At 39.6% G+C, this 12,173-nt stretch overlaps 1 protein-coding gene across 6 annotated transcripts; it reads left to right on the top strand.

Annotated features, from left to right (window-relative positions):
* Nucleotides 1-31: 31 nt before the first annotated feature.
* On the top strand, nucleotides 32-12,084 carry pigq (phosphatidylinositol glycan anchor biosynthesis, class Q). 6 transcript variants are annotated; one of them, XM_057817322.1, is made up of 15 exons: nucleotides 1,497-1,569; nucleotides 1,658-1,756; nucleotides 1,839-1,927; nucleotides 2,086-2,253; nucleotides 5,684-6,034; nucleotides 6,105-6,301; nucleotides 6,378-6,497; nucleotides 6,580-6,700; nucleotides 9,076-9,202; nucleotides 9,278-9,431; nucleotides 9,914-10,025; nucleotides 10,094-10,174; nucleotides 10,498-10,612; nucleotides 10,717-10,778; nucleotides 10,854-12,083. In XM_057817322.1, exons 4-15 carry the CDS (start codon nucleotides 2,101-2,103, stop codon nucleotides 11,019-11,021), a joined length of 1,761 nt encoding a protein of 586 aa, XP_057673305.1. In that variant the 5' UTR covers nucleotides 1,497-1,569; nucleotides 1,658-1,756; nucleotides 1,839-1,927; nucleotides 2,086-2,100; the 3' UTR covers nucleotides 11,022-12,083. The 6 variants fall into 6 exon arrangements, with proteins under 6 accessions (XP_057673308.1, XP_057673307.1, XP_057673303.1 ...); XM_057817321.1 differs by having other exon boundaries at nucleotides 1,839-2,006; XM_057817325.1 differs by lacking the exons at nucleotides 1,497-1,569; nucleotides 1,658-1,756; nucleotides 1,839-1,927 and adding an exon at nucleotides 32-176.
* The last annotated feature ends 89 nt before the right edge of the window (nucleotides 12,085-12,173 follow it).

Genomic DNA, 12,173 nt, shown 5'->3' with positions numbered 1-12,173 from the left:
TAATGTCGTTTTGTTTTACACCCCACCCTTATTATCTGGTCTTTGCCTTTTTGGCAAAGCCAGATAATGTTATTCTGCAACTTTATTATTTATTTATTATTATTAATTATCTTATTCTCCGCGTTTTTTCGGCGCGCCGCACAGCCCATACCGCTTCACCGATCGGCACCGTTCAGGTATCGACACATCCGGAATTTTCGTGCGACTGTGGCTTGTTGTCAAACGGCCCCGAAAATGTTTCCGTTTTCACATAAACGCCGATTTTCCGATTTTTAAATTTTTTTTTCCAAAACACTACATGTCCTACAATTTTTGACCAAATCACATAATTTGGACATCAAAAATTCCGGGACGGTGAGGGGCATAAAGATTGTATACAGAATTTGAAAAAAAAAAGGGAATTTGCCAAAAACTTTCCCATTCATTTTTAATGGCAAATGTCCCATTCACTTTCAATGGGATTTCCAATAGAATCTACATTGCATTGTTGGCATTGACGGCCATGTATGTCAAATCTATTGATGCTAATGGACTTGAATTCTATTAACGCCTATGTAACTCAATGCCAATGACGGCCATGGACATCCAAAAATGTTCCCATTCATTTTCAATGTGAAAAACAAAAAATTCCCCAACAGGAAATGACCAGATATCAATAGGACGTGTCCCCCAAACTTCCCCGATTCCATTGACGCTTTTGCAGGGTGATGCCATTGCCGGACATAGACGTCCAAATTTCCCATTCATTTTTAATGGCATTTACTTTGTTTAATGCCATTGACGGGCATGTTTGTCCATTCTATTGATAGCCCTGGGCGGGGGTAAGATCTGTATCTCCACACGGCAACGACCAGAAGTAATTTCTCCAGAAATGGCAGTTTCTAGTTGAAATGTGCAATTGCGTTTTCATTGCTGTATTTATTTGCTATAAACAACAAAATATGCTATATATATACTTAATGAAGACGTAATTAAAACCTCCACATAGTATGACAAAAAATTAAGGAGAATATTTCAGTCAAACTGTTGTCCCGCCTTTTTCTTGCTGTGTCACTGCAAAATAAGATAAGTCGCTTATTTGGACACAGCAGAAGAATAAGCGGCAGCAGACTGGTTTATTGTCATTGTAAGTACAATTAACCTTTTAAAATAAGCCTATTTATAATTTTATTAATTAGTATCGATGATGAGTGGAAAAGTAATTTAGGAATTTTGTTATTTCATTTTTTTCATAAATATATTTTAATGGATGAAGTTATTCAAAACAAATAGTGTTTGTTCATTTTCAAGAAGAAAAAAAATCAACGTTTTTAATGAAGCTTATCCATTTGAATTATATTATGAGGCCAATATAAAAAGCTATTTCCAGCATTCTATGTGCAAAAATATTGGTAATTTCAAGTAAATGTTAACACTAGTAAATCGGATGTTAATGTCGGGGACACACAGGTCCTTACTTTTGTTTCCTGTCGGAATATTTTAACGACTAGGACTGTCAACAAACAAAATGGCCGCCTAGGAAACCGTAATATTTTGGACAGAGGGTAAAGTTTTGGGGTTTATTATAAGGTAAAAAAATATATATATATTCTCGTTATCTGAAACTGACGAACCATATGAACGTTTTTCTTAATGAAACGAAACTCCTGTTTGCCAGTCATATTTTGAACAATGGACCGTGACAGGGCTGCGGAAGCTCGTTTTACTACGATAATCAACTGTTACTTAATCTGGATATTAAACTATTGCAATGACGGTAAATATATAGATACAGTTCAACTTGTTTTGTATTTCTCCGTGTTTTAAACCCGCCTTAACATTTTGTTGTACCGTTTTAGCATGCTAACTAACTGGCAGGAAATCAATGAAAGTTGTGCCTGGGGTGCTCTGCCCTCCATGAAGGACAAAAATGAGGACAGTGGATGATGTTAGTACATAAACATGCAACAGTGTTATACTCAAAACACCACCATTTTCTTTTCGGAATGTCTCGGAATGTGTTCGTGGTGTGTTTGCAATTTTACTGTTCTGCATTCCTCGAATTGAACGATAATATATTTTCAACTCAATGTTTTGTATTGACAGGTTTAACATCAAGCAATGGTTTTGAAGGTGTTCTTCCCTCAATGCTGCAACCGTGCAGCCAGCGGTCTGCTAGTAGGACGATGGCTCCCTCAGCATAACTCGGCCGTTGTGCTGGCTGTCATCCATTATCCTTTTATACCAATCCAAGTCAAAGAGTACATACGGCAGGTGCTAACTACTTCTACTTCCATCTTGATTCTAATGACAGTTTCAGTTTTTATTCCAGTTTAAGCAGGGGTGAAAGTGGTTAGAATTTCTTGCCGGAATTCCCCGACGTGAAGGTCGCCACGGAGCCAGAAATGTTATTTATTTATTTATTTATTTTGGGGTAAAACTACTGAAATGCAAAGAAAACTCTTTTTGGTCAGTTATTTCTATAACACATACAAAAACAGATTTTCATTCAAAATTGTATTTTTTCAATGATTTGCAAAATTAAAGTTAACAAAAAACAGCTATAAGCCCAGCCTCCATCTCCTAATTTTTATTTTCCCTCATTTCCTCACATACTAAATGCCAAATCTCAATTTTAACTACTTAAGAACATAGGATGTATAATAAAATTGAAGATAATTTAAACATTTACTTTTTGTTATGTTTTTTTTAATAATAAAGATATAAGTAACATACATTCAGAAAAATAAGTACAAATGACTTGTATTATGCAGAGTGAAATGGAATATATTTTGAAGATCGCGCAAAAATTGACTTTTTTAAATCAAAAGGAAATGAATAAGTAGCCTAACATATATGAACAAATATGTCCAAAGTGCACATTGACAGCTAAGATGTTCTAAAGCTCCCCATCAGAGCAAATAAAACTAAATATGATAAATGAGCCACCTTAACGCTTTCCTTCCTCTTAAAGATTTGATCCATTTTCTGTTGCATTCCCCCCCCCCCCCTTTTTTTTTTTTTTTTGCTGTTTCAGAAAACATGCACATTTGAACCAATCAGAGCTAACTATCTTTGTTGATCACATGTCAGTATGTCAGCCAATTGAACGGATAAATGAGTGCAGGCGTTTTGCTTAGCTGCGTGCATTCGCACATTAACGTGACTCGTCATAGTCAAACTCAGATAACTGAAGTAGCTGGGGAAACCTCCATCCTGTCTGTGGAATAAAATAAATAATAAATATCGGTAGAAACGGATTACGCTAAATAAGCACTTTATTATGCTTGTTGTTAACACTTGTGTATGTAAATCTGATTGCTGTAGATTGTTTTTTTCTTGGAGATGAAATGCATGTGTAACAGCTTTGTATTTTTTTTTTTTTTACATAGCCTTTTGACAGTTGCCGTCATATTTTCAGAATCAAAGCACCGTATACTGGAACAACGTTCCGGCCCTGAATCTTATACCGGAACTGCGTTCCAGCCCTGAATCTTATACCGGAACTGCGTTCCTGACCGTTTCCGCCCACTTTCACCCCTGAGTTTAAAGTGCCTGTGACACGAAAAAGCATGTTTATTTCATAATACACGCAGTATTTTATGCCCCTGAATGATAAGAGCCGCTTGAATGTGTGTGGAAGCGATCGCTCTTTTTATTTAGTTTTTTTAATCCCGCGCCATGAAAATGAGTGACTTCCGGCTTCGGTCTTGCATTGAGGAGGAGGGCGCTGTGACGTGTACGGTAGAAGACGTCCTCTTCACGCTACAGTGTACTGTTGTGTATGAGGACGAAGGATTCAGCTGATTTTGCGGATTAATACGTTTATTTTTCGCATCACGCCAGCCAAACGGCTGCAGAAAAATCATTCTGTATGAGAAAGAGGCGTATGCGCCTTTTTGGAGTTTCAAAAGGTTCCCATTCACCGTGGATATTTACTGTGGGACCATTGGACTTACGAGGAAGTGAGTAAACATCTTGTTTTGTATTATGTCAAATACGAATACAGCGATTAGAAAGTAAACACTACAAACTTCCTTTAAATGAAGGACTACTTATGTTTGATCATTGATAGGCATGTAAAAAGCTCTCCTAATGCTCATTAGCAGCAGCACGTTAGCTGCACAACAACTCCAGCCACCCTCCTCCGGGGAACGAACTGTAAATTGCTCTCCGCCGGGCGGTTTGCCGATCCGCGAAGACAATCGACAACCGGGTCGTCATGTCAAATAATCCAGGATAGTTATGTGTGATTTTCCGCTTCGAAGACTTTGAAACATCACTCGGTTCGGGTTAGCATGTCGGCTAGCTGTCACGCCTTCTGGTTTGTTTACATTCTCCGAAGCCGGGGAAGGGAAATGACATATGTCCGATTTAGGTGTCATAAAATATCGTTCGGGAGGTGCGACAGTAAAGGTGAAGTCGACAGTTTTGACCATTATGGAGTAATTTTGCCATGTCGTCCTGAATGAATGCATTTTTATTATTTCATATTCCATTCAGCACAAGACTGTTATTTGTCATGACCATGCCATTTATTTAGCAATTGGGGAAAATACTTGGATAAAAAGAATATCCTGTAAAAATATTGAAGTAAAGAGACAGAAACAATGACATTTTGCTGCTCTCTTCGTTGCGTTTTCCTCGTTGTGAATAGTTCCCCCTCGACGGGCTGACTGGTCCTTCTCAAGCCATTTATATAGCTATTGGGGAAAATACTTGGATAAAAAGAATATCCTGTAAAAATATTGGAGTAGAGAGACTGAAACAATGACATTTTGCGGCTCTCTTCGTTGCGTTTTCCTCGTTCTGAGTAATTCCCCCTCAATGGGCTGAATAGTAAAACCGATGAGCCCAGTCTACCGCTGACGTCATCCACCTGTTGGGGACACTAAAGCCCTATAATGGTAGGCGTGGCTAACCGGCAGATTAAAAGACTAATTTCTCGTCATCTGTGCTTTGCTAAATTGTTGTATATAGTCGAATCGTCTCAAAATATGATTCTAATTCACATAATAATGCCATTTAAGACTTTTTTTTCTCGTGTCATATGCTCTTTAAGGCTGCAGCTATTGAATATAGTAGTAGATTAATCGATGGACTAGTTAGTTCGAATAATCAAGTAATCGGATAAGGAACATGAAAAATTCAAATGCATGAGGTGAGCCTCAAACGTTTTTTTTTTTTTTTTTTTAAACAATTGGCTAACTTACGTAGAAAAAGTTTGCTAGCTTGAGTGCTATAAAATGCTAACGTTTTTTTTTTTACAATGCTCTTAACAAATTTTTCAGACACATATTCCCCAAAAAACAGTTAAATATACCTATAAACTAAATTATGAATGCATTAAAAAACATTAGCTCAAACAAAAACTTAGCTTACTTTGGTCTTAACAGGGAGCAGTTGGCTCATTTGTTCAGCCATGTGAAAAGAGGCAGACCAGAGGGCCGTGTATCCACCCTAATCAATAAAACTGAATGCAAACACTTTCAAAATAAACCATTACAGCGCCACTTTAATTTAACGAATACTCAAAGCAACAAAATTTAATTCGAATATTTTTTTCTAATCGAATACTCGAGTTAAATCGATTAATCGTTGCGGCACTATTCCAGTTATAGAGTCACTTTTTTGTTGGTATTGGTTTGAGTTCCAGTTTTCATTTTCAATTCAATTTATTCTTCTTGCTGCATTTTTGTGTCAGATGGGGAAGGAGAGCCACGTGGATCTGTCCATTTTGGGCTCATGGAGTTTGCCACAAGATGGTGAGGAGGACAAGGACAGCTTCCAGGATGGCCTGAGCGCCATCTTTGACATGCAGCGCTGGCTCCAGGTCAGTCGGCGCCTGGGCCACAAGGGCTTCACCTGCCGCGTCCTGGGAGAAACTATGCCAGAAAAGGAGAAGAAGAAGAGTGAAGAGAAGAAGGAAGATGAAGCTGAGGAGAAGGTGATCTTTGTCCACTACGAGCAAAGAAAAGTGATGTTGTCGCAGCTTCATCCTGTCCAGAACGGTGTTCCGGACTCCCGAGATGATTCGCTGTCTGAGTTGAGACAGGTACAGATATGAAAGGAGTCCTCCAGTTTTTCTTTCTGTTCCAAAATAATATGTGTTGTTCTATGTTGAGGTGTTCCACACGGTGTCCAGTAGCGGTCCTCTTTTCTTCCTGGACAAATACGATGACAGCCCCTTAAAGTCTACCCACTGGCAGTCAGATGGCCGTGAGGGTAGCATCATCGTGGAGCTAGTCAAGCAGGCTTCCGTCCCGCTCTGTGCGCTCCTCAGATGGATCTTGGCTGTGTGGACCTGGATCTGCGCCATGCGGTCCGGATCACTCTGTGCCACTAAGCGCAACTAGAGTGAAGAGTCTTAATGTGTTTGTTATTTTTGTCCGGCACAGGATTTTTGGACTTTTTCCGCTGCCCTTCCTGTGGTCCAAGTTGTCATCGTGTGTGCAGTTGAGCTACAGAACCCAACACCTCAAGACGCTAACAGATGGCAGTCAATCGCAATTACTCAGGTTAACTCATTGATGGTGAAACATGATCACGCCGCTTGCTCCAATCACTCTATATTTTCGTTGTATTGCTGTGCACATGCAGAAAGGCCAACGTGTTTGTGTCATTCCTGGTGGACATTGGCCTAGGTCTGTTTCTCGCGTCCTGGCTCTACAGGGACCAGCACATTAGCATGTTAGCCGACAAGCTAGTGCCCGCTGCTGACGTAAGGCATACTTGCTCTTCTTCTAAAATCCAAAAGCAATAACAAAACCAGTTTTAGATCTACTTACAGTGCTGTCCAAAAGTATTGGCACCCTTGCAATTATGTCAGATATTGCTCCCAGAAAATGATAGCAATTACAAATGCTTTGATAGTAATATCTTCGTTTATTTTGCTTGCAATGAAAAAACACAAAAGAGAATGTAGGTACAATTAAATCGTTATCATTTTACACAAAACTCCAAAAATGGGGCAGACAAAAGTACTGGCACCCTTTGAAAAATCATGTGATGCTTCTCTAATTTGCGTAATTAGCAGCACCTGTTACTTACCTGTGGCACATAACAGGTGGTGGTAATAACTAAATCACACTTGCAGCCAGTTAAAATTGATTAAAGTTGATTCAACATATGTCCTGTGTCCTTGTGTGTACCAAATTGTGCATGGAGAAAAGAAAGAAGACCAAAGAACTGTCTGAGGACTTGAGAAGCAAAATTGTGAGCAAGCATGGGCAATCTCAAGGCTACAAGTCCATCTCCAAAGACCTCAATGTTCCTGTTTCTACCATGCGCAGTGTCATCAATAAGTGTAAAGCCCATTGCACTGTGGCTAACCTCCCTAGATGTGGACGGAAAAGAAAAATTGACAAGAGATTTCAACGAAAAATTGTGTGGATGGTGGATAAAGAACCTCTACGAACATCCATACAAGTTCAAGATGTCCTGCAGTGCGAGGGTACAACAGTGTCAACCCGTACTATCCGTCGGCGTCTGAATGAAAAGGGACTCTATGGTAGGATACCCAGGAAGACTCTACTTCTGACCCAGAGACATAAAAAAGTCAGGCTGGAGTTTGCCAAAACTTACCTGAGAAAGCCAAAAATGTTTTGGAAGAATCTTCTCTGGTCAGATGAGACAAAAGTAGAGCTTTTTGGGAAAAGGCATCAACATAGAGTTTACAGGGGAAAAAACGAGGCCTTCAAAGAAAAGAACACGGTCCCCACAGTCAAACATGGCGGAGGTTGCGTGATGTTTTGGGGTTGCTTTCCTCCCTCTGGCAATGGACTGCTTGACCGTGTGCATGGCATTATGAAGTCTGAAGACTACCAACAAATTTTGCAGCATAATTTAGGGCCAAGCTGGGTCTCCCTCAAAGTTAATGGGTCTTCCAGCAGTCTTCCAGCAGGACAATAACCCAAAACACACTTCAAAAAGCACTACAAAATGGTTTGAGAGAAAATACTGGAGACTTCTAAAGTGGCCAGCAATGAGTCCAGACCTGAATCCCATAGAACACCTGTGGAGAGATCTGAAAATGGCAGTTTGAAGAAGGCACCCTTCAAATCTCAGAGACCTGGAGCAGTTGGCCAAAGAAGAAATGTCTAAAATTCCAGCAGAGCAATTTAAGAATCTCATTGATGGATACCGGAAGCGGTTGTTCGCAGTTATTTTGTCTGAAGGTTGTGCTACCAAGTCTTGACTGAGGGTGCCAATACTTTTATCTTGCTCATTTTTTGGAGTTTTGTGAAAAATGATAATGATTTAATTTTTTTTTCATTCTCGTTTGTGTTTTTCATTTCAAGCAAAATAACTGAAGATATTACTACCAAAGCATTTGTAATTGCAATCATTTTCTGGGAGAAATTGAGCATTATCTGACAGAATTGCAGGGGTGCCAATACTTTTGGCTAGCACTGTATGTTTGCTTCTACCATTTCCAGTTCTAGGTTCACTTTTTTTTAATCATCACAGTTGGACACAAAAACTTTTCAAGGCAGCTGTACCACCAGTCTTCTCCTAGTTCGAGTTCCCAACTTCAGTTTTAGTTCTTGTTGTAGTTCCAGTTTCTGTAGACATTTCAGTGCCAATTTTGATTGCATTATTTCATTCAGTTTAGATTTCTTAATAGATCCATGTTACAGTCCATGTCATAGCTTAATTACTTAGACCTAATTTCAGTTGTAGATCAGGTCTTGTAATTGTTCCAAGTCTGGCTTTAGGTCTTGTTCCAGTTTTGCATTTTGGACGGAACCAAATACTGTAATTTCCACACTATTGAACGTACTTGACTATAAGCTACACAGTCCAAATTTCACAAAACCTGACTATAGGCCGCATGTTTCCATGTCCTAACAATTAACATGGGATATTTACATAGAGTGATTTTACATAAAAAACATTTGATTTTTTTTTTTTTAACCATAATTAACATCAACATGCCTTAGTACTTGTCTATAGAGTTCCAGTCCTCGTTACCGTTCCTTTTATATTTGGTTTAAAAAGTAATAGGAGTAGATCAAGTATGTGGTTGAATATTTGCTCCTAGCACACGTCTGATAGAATGCCTGTTGATATTTAAATGTCATTCTTTCTATTTAGCATGTTGCTAAGGAGCTGGAGGAGCTTCTCCAGTGGCTGATGGGTGCCCCTGCCGGGCTTAAGATGAACCGGGCCCTGGACGAGGTGCTGGGACGCTTCTTCCTCTACCACATCCACATGTGGATCAGTGAGTGGATTGCTCGCCATGTACTGTACACGCCGGTACAGTAGTCCCACATGTCAATCTCTTGTCGTCTTTCAGGTTACGTACACCTGCTGTCTCCCTTCGTGGAGTCCATCTTGTGGTACGGTGGCCTGTCAGCGTGCTTGGGTTTGACCTTTGCGCTGTCTCTGCTGTCCGACATGGTGGCGCTGCTCACCTTCCATATCTACTGCTTCTACGTCTACGGAGCCAGGTCAGACACCTTCTATTGTCAGTTTTACAGTTTTGCGTTCCAGTCTTCATATGTTGTTCCATCAAGATAGCTAAAACTAATCCAATAGTAGTTGTAGTTTTGCTAAATTTCATAGCAAGTGTTTTACTGAGCAAATGTGCAGTGGATGCTCCTTTTTTATATCATGAATGACCTGCAGGTGGCAGCCTTTGTCCTTCTATTGGTCTTTGGCTAAAATGTGAGATCAGTGAAATAATCATAAGGACATGGGACGAGAAATCATCCAATTTTTACACGCATATCAATATGACTTATTCATTGAAGTGTTCAGTCCTTCCTTTGGGCACCGCTCGTAATAATGAACACTGAGGCGGAAAAGAGGCTATCGGGAATAATGCATTGACGCTAAAGATAGCCAAAGCCTGCACTGCATTATGAAATATTTTTTGCATATTCATTAGATTCGGGTATAAATGTTGTCAAATAATGCCTGTATGTGGCAGACTGTATTGCTTGAAGATCTACGGCCTCTCTTCTCTGTGGAGGCTCTTCAGAGGCAAGAAGTGGAATGTCCTCAGACAAAGGGTTGACTCGTGCTCCTATGACCTCGACCAGGTAAGCAACTCTTTTTCCTTGTTATATATTTGTATGACACAATGCCAACCTCTTTTGTCTTCTTGTAGCTCTTCATTGGTACTCTGCTCTTTACCATCCTGCTCTTCCTACTGCCTACGACAGCACTCTACTACCTGGTTTTCACACTGGTAAAATAAAAAAGTTGCACTTAGCAACATGAAATTTAGTTATCATGAGTACATGCAGAAAAATTAAGCCTCACGAAGCCATGAAGTCTGCCATTTTAGGGTCAATTTACAACACCTCAAATTTGTGAAATTTCAGTCCCTGGGCTACATTTCATCCAGCATCTTGAAATTTGTTAGACATGTCTATCATGAGTAGTTGCACAAAGTCACAAGAAGCCAGGCTTAACTTGTCACGGAAAATCTGCCATCTACCCTTGGAGCAACTATTTAGGTCTAACTTACAAATTTACAACAAGGCTAAATTACTTGTGTATGTTGTACAGTTGCGTCTCGTGATCGTGCTGTTCCAGGGCGTTATCCACCTTAGTGTGGATTTCATCAACTCCTTCCCACTTTACGCCATGGGTCTTCGCATGTGTCGTCCATACAGACTCGCAGGTACATGGACGTCCAATATTATTCACGTCATCAACAGAATAACGTATAATTTTGTTTTCCGATGTCATCTTGTGTGTGTCCGATGGTTGCCACCTGCTGGTCAGAGGGTGTGAGGTTTAGGGTACTTAGTGAGGAGCCAGGAACGGCTCTTCATTTGCTCATGGAGGTGAGTCCATAAATTGTTTTGAAAATGCAGTTTGTTTTTTTGCCATTCCCAATTAAATTCCATTGCCATTTTTAGATTAACCCGTTGAAAAGCAGCGTGGTGGTCGATACGTACCGCACGCCCACTTACAGCTGCTACCCCAAAGACTCATGGAGCGCCCTTATCAAGAAGCTCTTTGTCGGGGAGCTCATCTACCCGTGGACGTACAAGAGCACCAAGGGCCATGCCGCCAAGGCTGACTGACGGAAGAACATAAAATGAATAAGTCATGAAATGGAAACAGATGGACGCAGGCAAGAGACAGGAAATGGAAAACAAAAGCAAGAGACACTACTACTACTACTACTACTATGGTGACTCCACACAGTTCAGGAATTGGAAAGGGACCAATCGTTTTACCAGCAACACTTACTCCTAATGAAATACTAAGTAGAAACACTCCACACTGACCTCCTAACACGGAAATTTTTTAAAGTTAACTCCTTGACTGCCATTGACAGTGTTTTAATATAAAATGTATTTAACTAAAATGACACATGATCTATGAATACTATACATCGACCTGGACTGGGAGTGAATGAGTTAAATGGACGTCTACCACTGTCTATAGCACTGAACCATCATTAACTGCCAGCCAGTCCAAATATATTCGAAGTCTATTGCCTTCGATGGCAGACAGTGAGTTAAAAATGTATGCTGACATTTAAGGTGAAGATATGCCGTTTCTTAAAGTCTTTTCTAATTTTATTTATCCATATTTTTCATGTTGTAAAGATTATGCAAGTAGTTTAGTGAAATGAGCTGTAGAACAAATATATTATAAAAATAATAATTGTTGATGTGCTAAAGTCTTAAAAGACAATTTGATTTTTTTCTTAGCCACGTTTAATTGTCTATTATTTGACTTTTATACTTTTTTAAAATCATAAATCTAAGTTTATTCTAAATAAACCAAACAAGACACGCTGTGATTTTGTTTGTTTGCTTTTTAGTAATTTAAAAGAGTCGTTCAGGACTTGTGCATCTGAAAATGTTATGTTTAATGCATTGGTAGTGGAGAAATTGTCTTATTTGTGACTGATCTGTACTCTTTTGTGTTGATTTTTCTTGTTCTTATTTTGAGGCTTTGCCATTAAACACGATAAAAATGTGTGCTTCATTATAGCAGTCTTAAGAATGTCATATCCGCCCAATGACAGAATTTTCATCACAGTGATTTGAAGTCATTTTTGTATTGATGTCACTCGTGAGAATTGGTTCTCTTGCCTTTGTTTTGTGCCACAATTTGACCATTGTTGTTTCCCCGCACCATCTGCGTGTTGTTGAGTAGGAGGTTTGAGTGACAACACTCCTCGACCAATGACGTCCTTTGCTTCTGCGAAAGTGAGCGTATTG

Source organism: Corythoichthys intestinalis, chromosome 16 (assembly GCF_030265065.1).
Source record: "Corythoichthys intestinalis isolate RoL2023-P3 chromosome 16, ASM3026506v1, whole genome shotgun sequence".
NCBI lineage: Eukaryota > Metazoa > Chordata > Actinopteri > Syngnathiformes > Syngnathidae > Corythoichthys > Corythoichthys intestinalis.
Note: the sequence above shows the minus strand (reverse complement) of the source record. Positions and strands in the feature narration are given on the sequence as shown.